This window comes from Haemorhous mexicanus, chromosome 3, assembly GCF_027477595.1.
Source record: "Haemorhous mexicanus isolate bHaeMex1 chromosome 3, bHaeMex1.pri, whole genome shotgun sequence".
NCBI classification, from domain to species: Eukaryota; Metazoa; Chordata; class Aves; order Passeriformes; family Fringillidae; genus Haemorhous; species Haemorhous mexicanus.
This window is the reverse complement of record NC_082343.1, coordinates 100,163,554-100,188,395: the sequence shown is the minus strand read 5'-3', so window position 1 is coordinate 100,188,395 and position 24,842 is coordinate 100,163,554. Positions and strand designations below refer to the sequence as shown.

Here is a 24,842-nt window from a genome sequence, read left to right as displayed (position 1 = left end):
ATGGTGTTATATGATTCATTAACACCTGAGCAATATATGATCTTGCATGCTGGGGATTCCATCTTCTTTAAAAAACATAAATTCTAGTTGTAATTTCTAGATTGTTATTTGTAGTGCTAAAGAAATATGATATTCTTGGTGGTGTTGTATTAATAAAAATTTAGCAAAATACCTACATGAACTTTTACACAATATACAAATACATTTAGGCCATTTAGTATTGACAGCCTATTTTTCTGTTGATATCACTTAAATTCATGTAAACAGTTTGTATGCTTTAGTCTTTTCCATCCATCATAGCATAATATTTGTGCTGAGAAATCTACTATTAAATAGAATCTTGATGTTGCATTAGGATCCACCAGGACCCAGTGCAGTAATGTGCTTTTGTGAAATACCTCATAATGAAACATTTTGAAATATGAAAGTTGTGTGAAAGATGACCAAATAAGTCTGCTGTTCGTGTAGCTGCTTGAAATTTGTGTAAATTTTATATCTGATTAATTGAAAATATTTTGGTTTTCTTCTTTCTCTTCAGCTATTAAACAGTTTCAGTAAGTGATTGGAAGTAAAAGTACTTTGCAGTTAGGCGGCTTTGATTTCCCCCATGTTCACATGAAATTGGGGGATAACTTGCTATACAACTTCAAAAAGCAAGTTGATTACTTTGGACCTTCTTTTCATTTACTGTGGAGATACAGAACTGTCTGTTCTAGGACATGCAAGCCTGTTTTTGGAACTGAAACCTTTTTATCTCACAGATTGTAGATTTGTAATCTAGTATCTACTGTTATTTTAACAGGCATGTATGTGATGACATGGGCACCTGGGCCTTGACTTCTTTGTTTTTAAAAGCTGCTATACATTTATAAAAAAGAGTCTTTGACACCATAATTCTGTTACTACAGAATTGGCATTTTGACATGGAAAAAAATCTTGTAAAACTGTTAATGAAGCTAAATGCACGTGTGTGTGTGTGTGTGTGACAGTGACAGCTACAAATCTGTGCAGTGTGCCCATATTGTCTATCTACTGTTTCAACAATGATCTGAAACTTTTTAAGTTTATAGAAGAGTACAGTACTTGTAATAATTTGGCATACATTATGCTGCATAAGCCTTTTTAAAAAATAGTCATAGAAAATTATCTCTAGCTTTTATTTGTTGTTTCTTTTTTTTTTTTCTTCAGTCTTCAGATTTGGTAGTCTGTTGTGCTTGGATCAATAGGCTGTTGAACAGCTTTGTCTTCATTGCAACTAATTTCATTTTAGTGTTACATTTAGAAACATTGCCAGCTTTGTTTCATTATTTTAGCTCTCTAGTTCCACAGCCTTGGAAGGGAAAGGACAATTAAAATTTACTTCGGGCAGATGGAGTCCGCACCACAATTGTACCCAGATTGCCACAGCCAACGATACCACTGTCCGAGGCTGGGATACACGGAGCATGAGGTAAGGGCAGCTTGCAGCCGTGTTTTCTAGAAAAGACAATCTCCTTTGGAGGTAGATTTTTGCATTGCTCCTAGCATAAGTTTTTTGTTTGAAATGATAAGTGGTAAACCTATAGTTTATAAAAGGAATAGAAAGGCTTGCATAGCTGATATAGTTACAGTTTAACAAAGAGTTTTCTCTGGTATTCCCCCTCAGCTTCAGTTGTAACTTGTATATTGAGTTTTATTGAACCATGTACTCACAAGGATTTGTTCAATACATAGGAATTACTGGAATGAAGCTGTTTTGCAATTCAGCCTGAAAATGCTTTAACAACAGTCCTGACTATGCTATGAACTATCTTCATAGCATATAAAGGTGACTTTAATCTTTGAAGGCAATTCACAAGTTCGCTCTTCACTTCTGATTTTAACAAAGTGTCCTATACTGTATTAATGATTGTAGCATACTGGTTATAAGAAATCACTGAATCTATCAAAATCATAACTAAATAAAAGCTTTGAATATACCTATTATAAGGCATTTCCCCCCCTGCTTAGTTGTGATTTTGATAAGCAAAGGACTGATGTTGTGCACATCTGTTGCCATGACTACTAAAGCCTCTTCAAGCTTTTTTAAAAGTACACTTTATCCCCTTAGCACATAGTAATTTATCACTAAACTGAGAAGACTGATGTCTTGTAATAAGTTCTGTTGCTTTAAAGGGCGATGACTTTAAATTTAGTTCAGTGGTTCCTGCCAGCTTAGAGTTGTAGCAATAAATCCCTTGTTTGCTAGTCTTTGTGGTTTTGCTGAAAAGATTTATTTAATGAAGGAAAGTTAAAAATACAGTAATTAAAAGTCACTTTCTGTGAAGTGTTTTAAAATCATGTTTGAATGTCCTGTTCTTTGCCTTCTAAAATTATATATAAAAATCTACTTTTATGTAATGTGTATACTTAGATTTATCAAGATACCTTATAAAGACAAGAGTGGAAAGAAAGTACAAAAGGAGAAGGGGTTTTATTAATTTGCTTTTTTGTAATGTTTTTGTAATCCTATTTCTAACATATAGCAAGCAGATCTTTAACCAAAGCTCATGTTTTGAAAAGAGAATATTAAATATTTTAAAGTCTGCTTCATGCTCCATCTCATTAGAAGCATCCCTATCTTTATCATTAAAGGGATTCTCTGAGGAACTTCTATGAAAGCTATATTATCTGGATATTGTAGTCTGGATCCTCAGTGAAAGGGGTAGCTTGGTTAACAGAAGCAAATCCCACTATTGTATTTACTTTAAGTAAAGCTCAGAGTAAACAAGTCCTAAAAACTGGTTTGTCCTTAAACTAGTTTGATAGCTAGGCTGTGCCAAAGAGCTGTTTGCAATATACTCAAAAAGTATGTGCAATAGTAAGTCTCATCTTCAATTAGGCTGTAATATGTCTATTATGTGAATATTTCTTAATAATTAGTTAGGCTAGAAGTAGGAGTTTAAAGTCCAGGCAATATAAACTGTGTCAGTATAAGAAGCATAAAAAGAAGGAGGAGGGAGGAATCAAGGGCAGAAAACTGTCCTACCAGCAAAGTGAAGAGAAATACTAGAAGTAGCTAGAATACCTGCTCCTGTAGAGTGTGGTTATGACAGCTGCAAGATAGAGGGAGTACATTCTTTTGGACATAGCAAACAAAGAAGGGGAGAGGAAAAAAATGATTGTCAGAAAGAGTCCTAGACTAGACTAAGAAGCAGTCTTAATCAGAGAAGAGCTTGTGAAGCAGAGAAGGCAGACACTAGGCTGATTGGATTTAGAGAGAGAACTTTATCAGGAAAATTCAGACTCCAAGACTAAATTCTAAATAATATGTAAGAAGAGTAATATGAGAAAGTGGAGCCAAAAGCTGGAGAAAATGTTCGTGTGGTTTGGCCTTAATCTTATGATGTAATTGGGAAATTTAGTGTATGTATTATTGCTGTAGGTAGGGTGAAAAGTGATGAAAAGAATATCCATATTTGGGGAGGAAAGAGATCAAATGGTCAAAATAATTGTTGAGTTGGGATAAAGTCTTTCATGGTGAGTAGTCCTGAATATGCAATGGACAGTAGTATTTTTAAGCCTTTACACACATCTCTAAGCAGTGCAAGAAAAAAGTGAAAGGTGCAGTGGAGGAGGAAAGATGTGTTTTACCGCAGCCAGCATGCTTGAGACTTAGTTTTTTTGCTATCTACATAGTCTAAATTAAATAAATGGAAGCTTGAATTAGATTCCTAGAATACTTGGTAGAAAGGCATACCTGAATGATATCTTTAGCCTCTCAAAGTCTGAGAAGAGTGTTGATGCTAGCTAGATATCTTAGTAATTTCACTGGTGACAGCCAGAGCTGTCAAGATAGAGCTTAGTACAGTCCTGATATCTTTGAATCTCTCCTTCTGGAGCTATTTTGCTTTGTATTAGTAGTTAGGTATTAACAGCAAGAGACTATCTGTTCATGGCAGAAGACCATAAGTACATGTAGTTTTCACTAGAAATAGGAATTTTTGGTCAGTATGTTACTGAAGAGAAACGTTTTTCATTTAAAGAAAAACAAAAAGCTCATGAAGTTTTGAAAAGTTTCAGTGAAGATTGTAGGAGATGGTCAAGTCTAAGCAGAACTTTAGATGATATATTGGTGGCTTGGAGAAAACTGGTCATAAAATAGTGAAAACAGGAAAAATCAGACAAACCCCAAGTTTAAGAGGCAAGGTAGGGACACCAACTGATGGCACGTGATGTTTTGAATAGATATGCTAGGTTGTTAGAAGTACTACAGATGTTTTCTAAAGTGGTGCAGATGGGTGAGGTTGTGTCTGGCTGAGTAGTATAAGGGGCCACAGGTAAATTAGTGATAAATGCAAGAGCTCAAGAAGGTAAATTCAATACAGAACAGTAGTAAAAGCTGTCGTTGATATCTGTTGCAACCTTTGCATCTCAGCTTTTCCTACTGAAGTAGATGTCATAAACAGGTTTATGACATCTACTAGTATATTAGTATAACTAGTATAATTAGTATAACTGCTTAGGGGTGAAGAAGTTCTTACCTGAAACTGTTGTGGTTTAGTAGCAGACATTTATAACATTTGTTACAGAGCTGTGCTAGAATCATCTAGAACTACTATTTCCTTTTAACTCCAGATGATCCTAATAGAAACAAACATGGAAGGAGCAAAGCATCAAAACAAGCTGAGAAATCTATACAAGCCACTGTTGTTAACAACTGGGAATTCCCTAAACTCTGCAATAGCAATGGGAACTCAAGGTCTCTGGGTGCTAAGGGGATTATACAAGTTTCCCAGGAAACAGATTTCTGTAGGTGGAGTGCAGTCAGCTTTTTATAGACCATTTAAATTTTTTTAATGTTTTACAGGCAGATATATTGTATAGAAAATGCACATGGACAGCTGGTACGAGACCTGGACTTTAATCCCAATAAACAGTACTACCTGGCTAGCTGTGGAGATGACTGCAAGGTGAAATTCTGGGACACGAGAAATGCCACAGAACCAGTGAAGACGCTAGAGGAGCATTCCCACTGGTAGAACAAATTATCTGCATGCTGTTTTGTGGGTGGATGGCTTATATCATTTATTCAGCCAATTCTTGTATCGTTTTGGAGCAATGCAAACTATGTTTGTACTGTTGTGCATAATCATTTTTTTGCACAGAGGAAGAGTTTCAGCATGTCAATGTTCCTTGTGTAATTGTAAATTAAGAGTTTCGACAACATTAGTCTAATTGGCAAGAAACTGTTTTTAGCATTGTTGGGAGATGGGGTACACCTTTGAGAAGCACAGCACAGAACTTGGCCCGTGGGGCCCAGCTGGGACACAGGTGTGCCTTCCCAAATGGAGCCTGATGTGCTGCACCTGATGTGCAGTAATAAAGCAGCTGCCATCCATCCTTCTGTTGTCACATGGTATGTTCAGTAATGCAGCTCAACTTTTTTTGTGTTCTTCACAGTCCTTAAGTCAGAATATGCAAGTGAATAATTTTATTCTCTGAAATAACATTTAGAGCCTGTATCTCCTGCAGTGTTAGGGTTAGGGTTAGCCACTGGTCTGTGGCTGGACTAAGGAGAGAATCTTGCCTGATGTCTGCTAATTTCAGTGCTTAAGAAAAGATGAATTATTCATATTTTATAAAATTTGGGTTGGAGTAATTCTTGCAAAGTAGATCCAGTCCCTAAAGCTACTTTAAGGGAAATGAAGATGGGAATTAACAGAAGCATTATTTATACTTTTTTTTCTTCAGAATATTCAAAGAAAAAGAGCAAAACAAGAACCATAAGACATTTAGTATTAACTTGATATGTAAAAATTGAAGAGAAATATAGTCCTACGTTTGTTTTGGGATCTATTTTAAACTTCACTGTAAGAATGTTGTGAGTTTTTTTGTTTAAAAGGCTATTTAAAATCCATATTTTGCTTTGGGAAAATTTTTGGACTTAGGACTTAAGTACTTATCTGGCTTATTCAACAATGAATTGGCATGTACCCTCAAGGAATGATACAATTGAATAGTGTGATTTGTTTGTTTTTTTTTTTTTTTAATTTACTTGTTGAATTTTAAAGACGCCTTATAGAAAACAGATTACATGGAATCATAAAAGTCTAATGAAGATGGCAAAAAAACTGTCTTTGGAATGAGGCATGTTACTTCTATGCATATTTAAAACATTGAAAATGTGAATTTTTAGTGCTGCTCTTAAAAAAGATTGTTTAACAGTGATGCACTACCTACCATGAATAGTGTCTCATTCTGTCTGCTTTTAACTTTTTTAGGGTCTGGAATGTCAGATACAATCATTCTCATGATCAGCTGATCCTTACAGGAAGCAGTGATAGCAGAGTTATCCTGTCTAATATGGTATCAATTTCTTCTGAACCATTTGGCCATATGGTAGATGATGATGAACTCAGTGACCAAGAGGACCAGCATCATGAAGAGAAGTATGAAGTTTTCTGAGTTTTATGTAGATGCATATAATTTGTCATTTCATTGTAATGGTTTACATGCTATTTTTTTTTTGCTCACTAGGATTTTTGTATACAGGCCTTTCAGGTAAGTAGTTAGAATTCCCACTTTGTTCTTTATTCAGTCTTGGTTGGAATACACTCTTTAAATCTGGTTGGCATGGTCACCCTACATTCACTGGTAGGAAGAGAATGGTGATGCTGAGGATCAGTCCTAAAGTCCACTGGGTTGGTGAAAAGATTCACTTTAAGGGAGCTCTGTTTCAAGGCAAGCATGTAGAATAGTCTGGGTTAAGTTAGAATTTGAAAATATGCTTTTGTATTGTATGTGTATGTGTTAGGACCCTTGGGAAATGCTACCAGTCTAATGACGAGCTTCTGCATGGGCAGAAGAAATGAAGTATAAACACTTTTTTTTTTTAAATTTTGCTCTTAATATCTCTGACTGCTCTGGAACCCAGTAACTCATCGGACCTAGATCAAGCAAACCAGAAGCGTGGTTTCAACACTCTTGGCAGAGAATTGTGCATGCTATTGGCAAATGTTGTAAACCCATCCATTTAGTTTGTATGGAATCAAATATTTTCCTTTTGAATTTTGTAGGGATGTGGTTTTATTACGATAACTGTATATATGTGTATATAGGAAGTTCTGTAGATTAAGGTTGGGCCAAGTCTTTCTAATTTTGTTACTAGCTTTCATAGTGATCGTCAGCAAACTCTTCCCTTACAAAGTGAATCACAGAATTACAGAATAAATTAGATTGGAAAAGACCTCTGAGATCAGAGTCCAACCTATGACTGAACATTATTGTGTCAACTAGACTCTGGCAATGACTGCCACCCTCAGTCTTTCCTCAAACATCCCCAGGGATGGTGATTCCAGCACCTCTCTGGGCAGCCCATTCCAATTTCTAAGCGCCCTTTCTGTGAAGGAATTTCTCTGAATGTCCAACCTAAACCTCCCCTGGTGTAGCTGGAGGCTGTGTCCTCCCCTGTCACTTGTTGCATGGGAGAAGAGACTGACCCCCAGCTGGCTACAATATCCTTTTAGCCAGTTGCAGAGGGCAGTAAGGCTACCCCTGAGCCTCCTGCAGACTAAACAACCACAGCTCCCTCAAACCCCTCCTCATATGACTTACTCATTAGACCCTTCACCAGCTCCATTGCTCTTCTGAACAGCTCTACAAAGCTCCTGCATGATCTTTTAAAATGAAGAATAGTCAGAGGTGATAAGAAAATTACAAATAAGATCCCCTAGTTATTCAGCTGTGTTTGCTAGATGTTTCAGCTAAAATTCTAAATGAAGTTTAGGTTACTTCTCTAGTTGCATTTTTAAGGTTGCTGTTGAATCTTAATTTTATTAATACGTATGCAGTTTTGTTCCAAATAGTTTTGGTGTTTTGGCTTGATTTAAACTATTCTTTTTTAATACTAAGTAAGAAAGTTACTCCATATATAGAAATGGTTTATTTTAGATGTACAGGATTTCTTTAGAAGATTTTCTCCATGTATTTTAAGTGCCTGAAAAATCAAGGAGTATCAAATTAAATACCTAAAAATTTGCTCACATCAGCAGTATATACTTTCTTTCTAGAATGTGGCTGAGTTACAGTGTTTTAAATATAAAATCAAAGAATGGTTTGTGTTGGAAGGGATCTTAAAGATCACCTAGTTTCAACTCCCCTGCCATGGGCAGGGACATCTTTTGGTTCCTTATCTTTGGCTGGAGATTGCAATTTATTCTGTTTTGGATGGAAAATAAATAGCATTAGTGGAAATGAGAAAGAGACCACATTTTTTTTAATATGGTGGGAATTCATTAAAAATATCACAAGTAAATAGCATTCTGACAGACATTGTGCACTAGATTATCTGTACTTCTGATACATTATCTGTACTTTTGTGGATTTTCAACTGTGTAGGTTGCCTCATTAAAACATGGGTCATTGTTCTAGAATATGAATTTTTGAATCCAAGATCATCCAATGCAATACAACAAATATAATGCATCTTTTCCCATGGCTGTGGAATGAATGTAAACCACATCACGAGTGACTTGTATAGTAATGATGTAGAGCCCTTGCCTGTTCCCAGAGGCTGCGGCAGTATCAACTCTGCATTTGCTTTTTAAATATGTGCTTTTCAACTGCTTATCTGTTTTTCATAAAACCTGGGAAAGCACATTACCTTTTGTAACCTTTGCTTGGTGCTGTGAAAGGCTTGTTTTAGGCTCCCTCTTCTGCCCCCTTGAAATGAGTTGAGTCAGAAGGATGTTTGCAAGCTGCTGCAGCCTTGAACTGTTGCCAAATGAATGTCTGTTTAGTTCTGAGTGCACAAATGAAGTAGGGCATAACAGCTGTTGGGAATACTTCTTGTTAGTCAACCACTTGTGCCTAATATTTCAGCTCTGATACCCTCCTAGAGACCTCTGTGAAGAGTCTGTTACACCATTTCATGCATACTGTCTTTTGTAAAATACGGGTTTTCACTCTATGGTTTAATGAGGGAGGGGTGTGCTTGGTTTTTTTAATTGTTGGGTTTTTTTTGGGTTTTCTTCTTTGTTTTTATGGGGGTTTTTTTGTTTCATTTTGCTTTTTGGTTTTTTTTAGGTTTTTTTTGGGGGGGGATTTTTTTTCTTTTGTTTTTTTGGGTTTGTTTTGGGTTTGGTTTTTTTAGCTTGGGTATGTTCTAGACTTTCCAGAAAGTGTTATAGTCTCACAAGGTTCATTTATCCTGTTTTGGAGGACATTTGATTTGTTATTAAACAGCCCACAAATACTGATGAAGAGAATGTCTTTTTCAGGTGTATCTTGAAATACACCAGGAAGAGTCTCTGTTTGTACAGCTTGTGTCTCAGGCCAGTCACCTTCAGACTGACTACCATATGTCTCTCAGAAAGTTAAAATATCAAGTGGAAAGAAAGAAAAAGACTCTTTCTGCATTTTATTTGTCCTGAACACAATCACTTGTGAAAATCCTCCTTGGAATAAATATAAAAATGATGAATATGTGTCAGTTTTCTTTTCAAAGGTTTATTGTTTTTTCTACTTAGTAAAGTCCCCATATTTTGAAAACATTGCAGTTAAAAGTCCTTCTTGAGATCTTTAAGACTTGTTAATTCTTACCATCTTTTAGAGTAAATTTCCTTATTTTTATTTTATTTCTTGGTTGGAGACAAAAACAAATAGTATGTCAGTTTAACCCTTCCTTGTTCAACTATGCATGAGTCTACCCACTCAATAATTCTTACCAGATTTACTGCTGTTTTAAGGTTCCCAACTGAAAATAATTATTTGGAGATAAATTTTTTCAAAAGAAAATAATTCAAGTTCATTGCATAATGAGTAGACAAACTAAAAGATAGTTTGAATCTTTTTATGAAGATTCTTCCTAAGAATTTCTTCTTAGTGTTTTCTTCCTTCAGTGTTTGTCTGTGTGGACATCTTGGGCCTATCTGCTCCCATCTTGGAGACCAGAACATGCTTGAATACGCAGTATAACTAGGATGTTATATTGTTGCATGAAGATCTGTCTCTTGCTGAAATCAAGTGATTACTGGTTCCTCTTAACTGCTGGTTTAGATCAGACTCTAAGTCTGTCTTTTCCCTTCTGTTTAACTGCTGCTGTTGTTTCTCTCATCAGTCAAAAAAGGTAAGAGCAGGCAGCTTCCCTGTGCCATGTCAAAGGTCTTGCTAGCCTGTATCATGTGTCTCATAGTAGTCAGGAGGAAAAATAATAGAAATAGGAAGCGGAGATGTACTTCCCCTGGGTATGTTCCTAGCCCCTGACTATTTGTAGTTCAAGGACATTTACTGCCGACTGAATAATCTTTGGGGACTTCTGATTCTTCCACATATGCTTTTCCTTTGCTATCAACAATATTCTTGAGTTTATCTGCTCTCACTAACTGTGTTTTTGTTTATTCTAAAATGTGCCAGCTGTGCTTGCATGGTTTTTTGTGAAATTTGTCTGGGAGAAACATGCCAACTTTGTTTGTTTGGTTTTTTGCACTGAATTAAGAAAGGCTTCAGTGCTCTCTGCATGGCAAGCAAAAAGCCACTGTTGAAAACAGGTAGTCTAAGAAGAGGCTGGAGTTGTCCACAGAGAAGAGCTATAGGTATGTGGCCAAAGGACAGCTATGCTATATTCTGCTCAAGTCCCCAGGCTGGATTATTTAAAGCACATTTCAAATATGGGGAAAAAAAAGCGCAACTGAGGATGAAGTGCTGTACTAGTTCAGTTTCTAGCACCTTGATCCAGAGGTAGAAAAATGTGTAGAAAAACAAAATAAATGAAGGTAGAACAGATGAGGGTGAGTACTTGGATTCATTTAGGTTTCATCTCCAAAACAAAGCTAATGTGCCTGGATATATATCACATGAGGAATGATTTTCAATGCCTAAGTTTGAACAAAACTTTCAAAACATGAGATCATTCCACATCTGTGCGATTGATTGTCAGGCTTCTCGTTGGCCGCCTCCTTCTTTAGTGGCTTTGCAGTCTGTTGTTGCAAGAACTTTCTCCCTGCGACACTGAACTATAGCTTGAGTCCTAAATCTCCTGAAGGTGACTGTCAGCTCCCTGTAAGATACTAGGAGAGCACTGGGAACTGTCTTCCTCCTAAGGGAGGTAGCAAGTGTCTTATATCCTTCCTTTTGTCTTTGGTCATCCAAAATCCTGATGTTAGTGAGTTAGTCTATATGTTACTGTATTAAATTATTCTGATAGTCATTTTAATTCTACATTTCTCTTTCTAACAATAAAAGAAAGCTACTAGGTTCTTGCAGTTTAGTGTGGCCATCTTTACTTGCCAATCAGGATTCCTTTTCTTCAGTTACTCCAATATATATGTTTGGCTTATAGGTTTAATTTATGAGCTGTGTAGGTCTCTGTTTGGTATGCTGGTGATACACAGCATGAGAAGAATATTTGGAGTCATAGGAGCACCAGCAGCAAGGTACATGCTGCATCTACAGCAGTGTTTTTATTCTTCATGACATTTGTAGCCAGAAGTTTGCGACAAGGCTCAACTGGTAATGGAGGACTTGCTCTTTAAGAGAAAAAGTGTCTGTATCCATAACAATGAAAATATTTATATAGTCAATAACATTTTGAGTTTATACATCAGGCCTGGAAAGGAAGCCATCCTAAAACTTTAATTTTGCAGTTTAAGCTACCAGTTCCCTTAGTTTTCTATGGGGCTTACAGGCTTAAGATGTTTGCTGTTTTCACTGGCAGAACTGATTACTAAGGTCAGGATGCTGCCTTTTCCCTTATGTTACATTTTTTATTATATGTTCTAAAATAATGATAATCTTTGTTATCCTTTGAAGACTGTACCAGAAATTCCTATCAGAAAATACAGTTTTAGTGTTTTTCCTGAAGGCTTTTGTTTCCATCTTTTTTGTCATAGATGTTAGCCATAATGTCCTTAAATACAAACAGAAGATCTAACACAAGCATTTCTCAATGTTTTATATTTAATGCTGAGAGATGTAAAGGATTAGTTCTTCCTTTACAGAGTATCTCACTTGAGATTGTGGAGTTTTTAATGAGATGTAACGTGTAGAAACATCTTCAGCTCTTGGAATGGACCAGAGAGAAAATGGTGGCTGCCCTCTCTGTAGAAAGAGACTTTCTTCAAAGTTCTGTCTAAAGAAGTTAGTGGTATCTACTTTTCATGATAGAAATGTGGTTTAGAGATTTTTGAATAATAAATAATCAGGTTTCACAATATTACATATGAACTGTGCAGTCGAACGTAGCACCTTTGTATTCGCATCTGTGACTTCAGGAGAGAGATTTGTCAGCGTTGATCTTTTGAATAGTATTTGCCAAACATGCTGAGGCAGGCTTTCAGGATATTTTCACACAGCTGTCAACAGTGTTAAATTTGATGCTATTTTGCTTTTGGTACTAATGTCTTGGAGAAACCTAGAAGTCATAGGATTCTGCTATGGAATCAACCAAGAGACCTAATTAATTAAAACAGTTAAATAGTTTCTCTTTTGGGGAATGCCAGGATTCAGGACTACTTTATTGGGTGTGTAAGAAGCTGGGCAAAATGTAGTGCAGCAGCACTTTTCAGTTCCAAGACTGTTTTCTTTAAAAGCTTCTGGTTTTCCTGTAGTATTTCTTTCTTTAACCCTCATCAGCAAGTATACCTTCCTTAATTTATTTTTCATGTTAGGACATCTGTGAAACCTGTTATATAAAAATATGCTTTTCCTGTTTTCCTGGGGAAGCAGTTCAGACAGCTCTTTTTTGAATAAAAAAAAATTAGGATGTTTGGAATAGTATGAATGGCCAATTATTATCTATAAAAAATGTGTTCAAGAATAAATATGCTTGAATTCAGGCTTTTTAAAGTGAGTGAAAAGGCAAGTAGTATGTTGTCTAATCTTATCAGAAACAATTTTCTCTTGAAGTCAAAAGAAAAATGCATCCATGGGCTTAACCCAGAATCCAGTGTTATGCTTTTCAGGATTCATTTTTGGATGCTGCAGTATATGCTGCTACCCTATTGATTCATTTCTATTTCATAGTGATTTTTAGATTAAAGAGGATTTAATTTTGACTGTGATAAGGAATTAATGATTTTTGCTGACTGAAAACCATATTTTATTGAACACTGTGGTGACAAAACAGAATTGCAAGCGCTGCAAACTAAGTGGTTGTTACCATGAAAAGTAATTGGAAATAGCAGCTTTCTACATGAAAACAGTTATCCAAGGCTGAACAAGCTTCTTTCTTCAATCTGTAACACAAACTCAAAGTTATCTAGTAAAATAAAAGCTTCTCTCCTTTCATAGAAGCTGGTTGGGGTCATGCTGTTTGAATAAGACTACAGAGAAAACACAGTCCATTTTCAGCACTGTGTGGCACAGGTTTGAAATTTATGCATGATGCAGGTAGAGACTGCACATTTCATACTCTGATTTCTTGGTGGCAAAAGGAATGTGGTCCATTGTCAGTTGATGCAGTGCAAAAACGTATAGAAGAAAAGGTATTTTAGTCTGGTCAGAATAAAATCTTCAAATCAGATAGGAAAGTAGGAAACTAAAGAAGCATTTTAAGGGTCAGGAAGATCTGGGGCAAGGAAGAAAATAGCTCACTAAGCTTGCCAGGTGTAACAAGGGATTACCAAGTACGCTATCAAATAGAGTCACAGAATCACAGAATGAGCTGAGTTGGAAGGGACCCCCAAGGCTCATTGAGTCCAACTGCTGCCCTTGCACAGCACCATCTCTCAGTCATGGGATCAGTAGGCCAAGCACCTACATCTGTGGTACACTGAACTAGCTATATAGTATAGCTATCCATGCTATACATAGCTGTTTTGTACACACATGCATGCTGTATATATAGCTACACACAGCTGTTTTTATAACCTGCAGCTTTTAAGTAAAAACAGGTACCTCTGTGTTCTGGCAACCATGTCAATTTTATTAAAGTAGCGTAGAATAAAGTTTCATATCCAGTTCTGTACAGCTATTCTTGTTAATCTGAGATGATTCTTTAATGAATAAATATGTAAAAGATGTGTAAAATTTTATTTGGGGTGCATAAATTGTTGTGTGACTCAGGAACAGAACAATTCTAAGTACCCTAGATTGATATAAATTCAAAAATAGTGTCCTCAGCCTATTCTTGGATTACAAAGAAAAGTAAACATAGCTAAAAATGCAGAGAAATCTGAGGTGTTTTGTCAGAAATCTTAGCATCAGGTAAGGTAGTCTGCCTCTAAGCGATTCCTGTTGTGAGGAAAAAACTCATCACAAACAAGTCAGCTCCTTTTGTTGTTTTTGCGGGGTTTTTTTTAATGTTTTAGAACAGTCTTTCACATACATGAAATGAATTCTGCTTTTTATTCCACTAGCAGAGTCCTTCTGGGCTCATTACCCATTGCATAATTTAAAGGCTAATCTATTTTCATTCACTGTGATTGTAAAGGATGCTCATGGACAGTTTCTTTTGGATCTTCTGTATTGCTCCTGAGATACATGTCATTTTGAGATGATTTTTTCCCATCCTGATTGTCTTGTATCTAGCTCTTTTACACCAAGTGATCACTTCCGTAAGGATTTTCTGATTCTCAATAACTGTTTCAAGGCTGTGCCATTGGCCTGAAGAACCATGTTGGAATAATATGTTTTCTTTTTCTGGGAAGGCACAAAATTTACTTTTATACCTAAAAGGAAGTTCAGTATAGACAATAAAACCCAGTTAAAAACTGTAGTTATAAATGGAAATGCCAAGCAGAAATTCATCTACAGGCTTGTTTCCTGAACACTCATTCCCCTTATGACTCCTGTAAATTAATTTAGATAAGCTGTATTATTTAAATGAAACACTGAAACAGCTGTGAGCATACAGAAAATAGCGTAATCTAGAAACTTATTTGTCCTTGTTTATCCAGCCTTCGGTTAACTGAGATTCCTGGTTAGCTGAAAGTCGGTCGTGTCCCCTGACAGCTGTGTGCAGTGTGCATTACTCCCCTGCTTATCCAGAGAGACATCTGAAACCTTCAGAATAATGGAGTTGTGGGTAAGTGGGTGAGCACTTCATGAAGCACATTGCTGTCTGGGGACATGACCAACTTTCACTTAACCAGGCATGTCAGTTAGCAGGAAGTTAGAAAAGCGCGTTGCAGGAGATGAAGTGTCTGTGTGTGTTCATTAGCTGTCTGCTGTTAGTAGGTTTGTATCAAGTTCATATTCAGGAGAACTGCAAAACAATTAACTGCAATTAATTGTTGGTTGTGCTGTGACCTTTTTTGGTTAGTTGACCTTTAATGTAGCACAAGCAAATGATAAAAATCCTTGAAAATATATATCTGAAGCTATTCTACAGTATGAGTCTGCTTTTGGTTTTTTCATTAAACTCAATTGAATTTTAATTGCAGTGTTAGATTCTCAGCTGGCTAGGTGGGGCAGCAATACCCTGCAGAAGATCCTACTGTGCTCCATCCAGGCTTTGTTATTGCAGAACTGCATGCTTTCAGAGAGCAGCAGGAAAGGGCACAGGCAGCCAATAACAACACTTCATTTCTGTAGTAGCAGCATCTGTTTAAATGATTGAGTGGCATTCACAAGGCTCTTTGGCTTTGCTTTCCATGAGGAGGGTTGCAGCTGTACTGCAAGGCTGTTTCTAGGAGGCAGAGAGATGCCTCTGAAGGGCTGACTGATTCTTGTCAGACAGAGACAATTCTCTGTGGCTCAAGGGAGCTCTAAGGTCATCCTCTGAAAGCTCCCCTACCCTGTAGCTACAGAATAATGTGCTGTAGTGGTGCTTTGAGAGGAGAGACTGGCCTTGGGAGTGGAGGAAGGAAGGACTGTGCTCAGTTAGCAGAGTACAATCAATGAGTTTTGAGTACTTGGTTTAGACTTCAGAGTTTCCTAAATCTCTTGAATATTTACAATGCAGAAAGCAATCTGTGTCCTATGATGTAGGTGACCAGGAGCTTGGCTGTTGCAGTGAGAGGTGGGGTATACAATAGTAGATGAGAGTCTGGTGCTGATATAACTCTAGCAATGGGAGATAAAAATCAGAGTGGTAGTTCCATCGCCTTCCATAATTCTGAAGAGCGTGGGTCCAGTATGGCAACACAGGAGAGACTGATGTTAGGGACTGCAACTTACCCATCTATGTACCTCTAAGACTGTGTATTATTTTAAGAATTCATTTAACAATGAAGGGGGAGAAGATGGGATATAACATGATGAGAGAAAAGATGTTTGTGAAAAGTTGTGCACTTAGATCATGCCACGTAGTTTAACTTGCTTTAGAGAATGAGAGATGCTCAGTGTAGGTTCTGAGAGACAGGAAATGCACAGAAATTTAGAGTAAGAGTTACTTTGTCCCTGTAAAGGGGGTCTTTTGCACTGACTTGACTTCGCCGTCGTGTAAAACATAAGTACATGCAAACATAAGGTGTAAAAAATTCCCTTAGAACTTACTACTGCATTCTTATACTTTAAATTTAATCTATCTAGATGTTAGTGACACTTAATATGGCCTTTAAAATCAAGTATGTTCACAAGTCCTTACTAATTTTTTTGTGTGTTTGTTTTCAATTTTAGGATTAAAGAGCCCCTTCAGGACAGTGTAATAGCTACCTATGAAGAACATGAAGATAGTGTATATGCAGTTGAATGGTCCTCAGCAGACCCATGGCTATTTGCATCTTTAAGTTATGATGGGAGACTGGTTATTAACAGGGTGCCGAGAGCCCTTAAATATCATATACTGTTATAATTTGAGTTATTCTGGAGTTGTTAACTTGATGTACACAACTGGTAGGTATTATTAAAGGTTTTTTTCAGGATCTGTTTTTTTTTTAAGTAAAAAAGTTACAGTTTTGTTAGGAATATATGCTGACGTAGACTTGTAATTTTTTCTTTTGTATTTGCCTTGAGAAGCTATGATGCATTTTCTGAAGGCTGTGCTACCTAGATGATTGAGGGGCTAATCACTTTGTGAACTCTGAAGTTTCAGGTGATAATGGGTACATTCCATACTTTTGCTTTATTACATCAGCCTTATGCAAATATAAGGAATTACAGAAATGTTATTATGCTGATACAAAACTGGGACAGTGTAGGGTTCGTGTAGCAGATGTGATCTACTTGTTTTCAAGAATAATATTCTATATTTCTGGTATAAACAGCCTTCTGCTTGTAGCTAGGGCCATGTTCTGCTAACTCTTCTGGCTATAGATACAGTAGTGGGAGTGGTCTTAAAAGGCTTTCTTAATACCATCTAACATTTTAAACACTTTTTCTCCTATTTTTGCATGTCTTAAGAAGGAATGTTTTTTGTGAAAGTGAAACCTTCAAAATATATTTTTCATTTGAGCTTTATGGTAGTAGCAACAAACTAACATCCTGCAAATTGTGAACTAAATGCAGTTCTCAGCTATGTATTGTTACTGGAAACAGTATTAGTCTTTACCAAAATCTCTGATATACTCACATAATGTGAGTATGTGTGTCATCCCATATTTACAGGTTAAGTAGTGCTGTGAGGGACTCTGGAGCTATGCTACAGTTGACCTGAAAAATCTCCTTTAATATTTGTCTACTTAGATTTTCTTACCCTTCTGGATCCATGCCAATCTCCAGTATGCTGGCATGATGTAAAAGGCTTGCAACTAAGCACAAAATATCCTTTGCTACATCCTACTTTTTGCAATAGGTGACCTAGACATGGGTTACTGAGTTGTTACAAATGCTGAGAACGGGCAGATGCTGCGCTGTAGGAAAATACGCAGGAAATTTCAAACGTAGGTGGAAGGCATGGTGAAACATTCCTGTACATATTGACATCCTGTCTTCCCCTGGCAGAGCTTGCACTAAGATGAAGATTCGCTGCTTGCTCTTTGTGTACCCAGGCTAACTGTAATATTAATTATTCCCTGCTGCCTTTTCAACACTATTATTTCCCTTTAGCTTCAGAACTTGGGTATGTGTGACAGTGTTGGTTGTGGTAGCATTGTGTAATACTACTCTGAAGAAATGGCAGTGAACATGTGATGGAAAGATCAATACCAACCTCTTCCAGTGATCCCTCCTGTTGCTATGGCAACTGTTGGTGTTAGTGGTGAGGGACAGCGTGCTGCTCACCTCTGCTTGTCCTTACCCACTCTTGGATCGAAACGTCCAAATGTGATTTGTTGTGTCCACACAGCTGCTTCTGTGAATCGCGTTTGGAGAGCATGGCTGACTGCTATAGGCCAAAACATCCAGAAAAGATGGCCGTTGAGTTCCATTTCTGACTTTCTTAAGGAGCTTATTTGGAAAAATTCATAGGAGTGAAGTAATCCAATTAAATCACCTGTACTATTGTTTGCATTTGTCTTAATGATGTTACCTATCTGCTCCAGAATGAATGCTTCATTGGAAATTCTGATTATCTGATTTTCTGTGTTTATATTTTAAACTTGTGGTATTTCAAATCATTTCAATCTGTAATTAGGCATGAGCTATTCACCTGTATACTGTAAGAAGAACTACATTTCCAAATCAGTAGTACTTCAGTTGTCTGAACATCAAAATCCTTGGCTGGGCTGCTGCTTTTTATGTGGAGCTTTTCATCAGACACAAAATCTTGTTGGGTATCGTGTCTGTCCCACCTGTGTGCCACCCTCCCCACTCACCCCTCTGGAAAAAAAAATGAAAAAACCTCTGCAGTATATCTTTGGTATTCAGCAGAACTTCTTCAAACTTTCTTCACATTAGCAATAAAGGTCTAATGAAACTTTGTCTGGCAGTGTATATGGCTGGCAGTGTGAAGGTGACAGGGAAATTGCCTAACATTGTGTGGGATTTGACTTGATTTTTAACATGTAATAAATGCAGGACAGATTTCAGGCTAATTTCTATGTGGCTGTATTTCCTTTAATATTATATGCTTACATGAACTGGAAAGCTCTGTAAACAAATAATATCAAGAATCTTTTGGTTTAGTCTTGTTAAATGTGTGTATCACTCAATAGGGAAGAAGAGAGTGGATGAACACTGGAAAGGAAGGGACTAGCAGGTCCAATTTGAATGAAAATGCATTACAGTAGAATCAGGAGAGCAGGAAGGGTCAATTTTTAATCATTTTCAGCTGTCTGTAAAGCAGGATCTGGGCTATGTGTACAGCACTGGCAGCAATATAGAAATGACCTTCTGAAAGGGAAGGCTTTTGACATGGTTTCTTCCCAGGCTGTTGGAGCAAGCAAGCTGCTGTAGAATGAAAGAGAGCGTCCTAAGACGGTTAAATAACTGATTAAAAGGAACTAGGAAGAAGGAATAAATCATCACATTTGTGGCAAAAAAATAAATTGCCAGGAAAGCCCACAAGGATCTGTGCCTAGGCATGTGCTTCACAGTATGCTCATAAACTTTTGGAAAAAGGGCTGCAGAAAAATATGGCAAAGTTTGCAGAGACTGTTTGGAGAAGTAAAGATGACCAAAGAATTATGAAATGCCTTATCTCATGGATGATAAAATGGCAGATGAAATTCAGTGCAGGAAATTTTAAGTAACTAATATTAACAGTTATTTTGCATACTGTGGACCTCCAATAGGGCTATTACTTGGAAGTAAGATCTTGGGGGTTTTATAGATCTTTAAAAACATCAACTTAATAGAGGTCAAAATTTTAATTAAAATGTTGGGAATTACTAGCAAGCAAGTAAAGAAAATAAGGCATTGTTAATCCCCCCAAATAATATATATTCATAAATCTCTGCTGTATGTGCATTTATAATACTGTGCGTAACTGTGTTTTTTTCCATCTTCGGCCTAATGCAGTAAAATGGAAAGATTTTAGATGGAGTGACAGGAATGAAGAATAGCATGCAACACCTGTATGAGGATAACTAAATAGACTGAAAGGCAGATGGTTGAGACAGAATGATAAAAGTCCGTAAAATCAAAAGTGGCAGAGGGAGAGGATGAATAGGGAATGACTGTTCACTGTCTCTCCTGATACCAGAACTAGAGGTTATTGAATATAATCGGCATATGGTGGCTCAAAGCATATGAAATAAAGTGGTCTTCACAGGCATGAAGGTGAGCTATGGCACTTGCCTTCAACAACCCTTTCCCCCATTAAAAAAAAAAAAAACCCACCAAAAAAACCTGCACAAAGAAAAAAAATCTCATTAATGTTAAAGTTTACATGACTTAGAAGTAACCGAAAGAGTACTTGAAAGATGAAGCCAATAACGGTTGCCAAATATGTCAGCTTCCCTGGCTTAGAAAAATCCTTTTGAACCATCAGCTGGTGGACACTACAAAGAGTACTGGCAGAGAATCCCTATGTGGTTGTCCAGTCTTAAATTAACTTCCTGGACATGTTCTATTTACCAGAAAAGGTAGAAAATGGAAATTAAAAATAATAACTTAGTCTCTAAAGTTTTGTGTCTAGAGCTAAGACAGCACATTGCTCCTATGTGTTTCTTTGCATGTTTCTTTCTGTATATTTACTTTTATTGTGAGTTGTGTTATAGGGGATTTCAGAAAACTCTCATGTCTCAGGTGAATTTCTTACAGAATCTTAGTATTGTGTTTTGGAAACAATATTGTTGCAAAATACTCCTTGGCAGAAATGGTGAAGGCAAGAAGATTTTTGTACAGCAAGGACCCCATTACTGCTTTGGAAGTTCAGGTCATGGTCTGACTGATCTCACAGTTCTGGGTTGCTTTCAGTGTCTCAGAGAATTCTGTTTATACAGTCATCTAGCACCACTGGTAAGCACAAAATTACTCTGTTTCAACACCTCTTAAATTATTTTTCTTTCTTTGCAGATTGTGTTCAGGTAAGAAACTTCAGTAAGTCTTGATTTTGAAAAAGTGAGTTATAGTATTTCTTAAAAATGTCAGTCTTGTTGTCTAAAAATTTGTTTTCTGATCTTTTTCTTTTCACAATTCTATATTAATATGTCTCTTTTATGGAGTTACAAAACTGCTTGATATGTGGTATTTTTACTCCACAGAAAGTGAATTATTGAAGAAGAAATTAATTTATAATATTTTATAAAGGTTTTCAGCATGCTTTAACTGAAACTGATCAAAGTCAATACAAATCTTGGCCATTTAATGAGAAGCTTGAAATAACAATCTGTTTAACTTGAACTAAAATGGTGCTAACTTAATATTAAGAAAAAAAACACAAAAAACCCAAACCACAGTACTCAGTACTGACCTGGACTTTTCCTGTGGTGTTAGTGTTAAAATTACCTTGCTCTATCCTGAAGCTGATGAAGTTAATGAATAGTTTCTCAACGTCAGAATGAATGAAGAGCATTGCATAGCTTAGGTACTCTGGGTGTTTGCTCTAGGCCCATAGTCCTTATCTTGGACCTTGAAGTTGAGTGGAAAGAAGAAGCCTTATGATCTGGATTATGTGCAACACTTAAAGTAGTTCAAAACAGTGCTTTGTAAAGAATTAAGCTTCCAGAAGTTTTCCAGCAGGGAGCAGAAAGCATTAATTCTGTATTTGGAATTTCTTAAATCTTTCAACTTGATCTCTCTGGCAGTATTTGAGACTGAAATTCTGCAGCTGATGTAGGATGGACTTCAGCAGTGTTGTCTGACTAGTCTGACACAGTAGTGCACCACATGGTGTCTTATATGCCTTTGATTTAACTGGAGCAGTGAAAAGTAGGTAATCATCATTAAGATCAGCATTTGGATACAAGTTTGTAGTGCTGTAGAGCTTCCATTTGGCTTCACGGAAAATGCCCAGGATACTTTTTCTAGAGGATATGAAGAAAGTGCTTAAAATTGGCTTGTGGTGCCTGAGATATGAATGCTGTTCTGAAGCTGCAGAAGGCCTATGATTTCTGGAATAGCATGTGAAGTGACTGAGAGAAAACTGCAAATCAGTTTTCCACGAAGTCTGGCCTTCCTATAAACGGAGCTGCAAAGTGTGAAGCCATGGATAGTTCCCTGAACAATTTGCACATTGCTTCTGCTCATTCCACCTGCCACTTTGGTCAGTGAGAATCTTGCAAAGTGAGAAGAAAATGACATTAACAGATCTGGAGTAAAAGACATGGGAGAAGAAAAAGTAAAAAGCAAGACTGACAAATACAGAATGAAAAGTGAATTGAAAAGGACAAGATCAGGGAAATTTGGATCACTTGGAAAAGAGAAATGGGAAAGATGAAGGAAATTTGCAGTAAGTGAAGAAAAGGATATAGGGGTAAGGATTAAAAAAACCCAATGATATTATCTGCTTGTTTTGGCCATAATATTAAAAGTCCTTAAATTTCTACCATGCTAATCTTCCTGTGTTAACTGATTTAAGTGTTAGAGAGTTGCCATTTGTGTTGCAGCATCTTAATTCTGATATTGAAGATGGTTCATGTAGATTACTTATTAATCCATAAGTTATTAGTTGAAGCATGTACATTTTAGGGCTTTAGGATTTTTAGCTGTTCATTATTCTTTCCCTGTTGGTGTGAAGTTATCTGATGGGGTAATTAACCAAAGCCACGAGTAACATGAGAGGCGGGAAGAAAATTTCAAATGGGCTGTTAATCTTGAGTCACACTAGGTAAATCTGCAGAAATACTTGTTTATGACAGACACTTTATTCCCCTGTTTATGACTTCAAGAGAGTGTCGTAGTCAGATATTAGATGTGATTAATAAAGTATCTGAGGTCCACTCTTCCTTCCATACTAGCTTTACAGCAAAAGAATTCTGAGCTAGTCTTGAGAAAACTTGTTTGATGTTTTTGGTGCTATAGCTGCTCCAACTTCATAAGGGAGTCTTAGTGCTCCAGCACAGAAGATAGCTTTGGGGAGAAGGAGGTGAATGAGACTTACTAAATCCAAGAGTCAGGCACCCAGTGTGAAGATGCTTGGCAAATGGTTGCCATTGTCCTGGAGCTAAAACACAGCTGCCAGACAGCTGGGCTGATGTACCTTCTCAGCAAATTGTCCATTTTTTCTGATGCCGTGCTGAGTTCAGGATTTTGGCAGGAGGGACTGTGGAAAAGCTCCTAAACAGAATGAATTGAGGAGAAAGTGGAAGACCTTGGAAAACCCAAAGATGCCACATACTTACTGATCGGCAAACCTAGGTGAGCTGAATCCTGGGGTGGCAACAGACTTGGCAGACAAACTCACTGAGCCACTGCCAGCTTCTAAACATTTGCAGAGGCCCGAAAAGACAAGAAAGACTGGCAAATAGCAGAAATGGTATTATTTGAGCTTTATGGAACAGCAGTGCCCAGAGTTGGATAAGGAAATGTGTTTCAAAATGAAGAAATTTTTGCCAAGTTATGAATATTTCATTTGTTTGTTTTTAATGGAGAGGTTTTTCTTATAAATACCAGTCAAAATACTGGCAAATATCAAAACTTAAGAGATCACATTCATACAACAAAGTGGGGATTATGCATTTTGTTACAAAGAGGCAGAATTCTAACCTAACAGTTTCTACGATTTCCCTTATACCACTCTGTTTTCCAAGGAGGATGGGTGGAACATAGTATATAATGGTAAATTCGACTTGTCTTCAAACACACTTGAAGGGAAAAAAAACCTGCAAGTGTTAGTTTTTCATCATTTGAAAGAGTTTCTGCTAAGGCAAGGAATGAACAGGTTTTGACTCTGCCTGGAAAGTACTGGGTGGGAAGAATGCCTGGAACTTGACTTTGCAGAGGTTGTGAATACCAATGATCTGTTTTCCAGCATGCAGTCTGTGGGGTAAAGCACTTGAGGACTTCCAGCCATGTCTCAATACACACATACAATATTTTGAGAGGTTGCCTATCTAAAGCTGCATCCAAACAAAGGATTATGCAACTCAGGATAATGATATGCACAAACAGGAAAGCATCTTCTTAAGAATCTGTCTTTATCATCATGGCAGTAGCTGCATAACACATTTATTTTCAAGTATGAAAGAGTTAGGCTTGGGTGCATGCCTGTCTGCCAATAGCAGCTGATAGGTGGATAGATGGAGCCATAGATGCTTTGATGTTGCGCCTTTCTTTTTTTCTTTTTTTTTTTTTTTTTTCTTTTTTTTTTTTTTTTTGGGCCTTTTTTTTCCCTAGAAGTCAGTTTGGGTGAAGTGGAAGAAATCTGGTGCATAATAATATTGGGAAGTCTGTTGGAGAGGGAAGGAAGGCACAAATAAAAGCTTCATCACAATGGAAGCTGTTTAATCCCTCACAAAGCAAACACCAGTCAACTTCAACAACTTCTGACCACCCTGTCATGTGTGAGGGATGGTTACTTGAGCTCAGTTTCCTAGATGGATGCATATTTCTGATCTGTGTTTTAATCATCTATTTTCAGCATTAATACAATTTGAATATCTTCAATCTATTTTGTGAATGATTAAGAAAAATGCTTTACATTTTTTCTACTGCAGTTCACAGGCACTTCTTGTAAAGCAGACGAAAAAGCTTTTGGTTTTGAGTCTTCATGCTGCTTTATTGAGAGGTAGTCTGGTTCCTATTTCCGTGTCCTACAAATTCTGCAGGTTTTGGACTGGTCATTGCTGAGGGCTGAGAAGGGATGAAGGCTGAGCATGACTGACATGTTCATATTCATCAGAAAACAGAGTCAGCTGGAGAGAACTAGGGAATAATTGCTGCAGTGCTCCCTCCCTCGCTGCTTGCACAGAAAGACATAGGCTGTGGGGAGGAAGCTACCTGAGGTTATTAAGATTAATACTGCTGGAAATTTCAATCAACTCACACAAGGCTGCTCCTCAAGGCTGTCAGATGCCTACCGCCTTCTCTGAGTCAGGCGGGGCCACATCAATTTTGCATTTCCCAACAGAGATTGTTATGATTTATGAGTTTAGGAGGCTGATAAATATGGTTAGTTGAAATAATTGAATCAGAATAATTTCAGTCAGCTGTGCTCAATTTATTTTGTCTGATAACCACAG

General features: G+C 37.1%; 1 protein-coding gene across 2 annotated transcripts in view; it reads left to right on the top strand.

The window, feature by feature from the left end:
• Positions 1-24,842, top strand: part of EIPR1 (EARP complex and GARP complex interacting protein 1) — a 104,657-nt gene that overhangs the window by 56,027 nt on the left and 23,788 nt on the right. Inside the window, exons 6-9 of one of the 2 annotated variants that reach the window (XM_059842830.1) lie at positions 1,314-1,450; positions 4,829-4,996; positions 6,243-6,410; positions 16,519-16,734. In XM_059842830.1, coding sequence (XP_059698813.1) covers positions 1,314-1,450; positions 4,829-4,996; positions 6,243-6,410; positions 16,519-16,693 — 648 coding nt within the window. In that variant the 3' untranslated portion in view covers positions 16,694-16,734. Of the gene's footprint in view, positions 1-1,313; positions 1,451-4,828; positions 4,997-6,242; positions 6,411-16,518; positions 18,813-24,842 lie in introns of those variants that run through there. The other variant, XM_059842829.1, reaches the window with a different exon arrangement.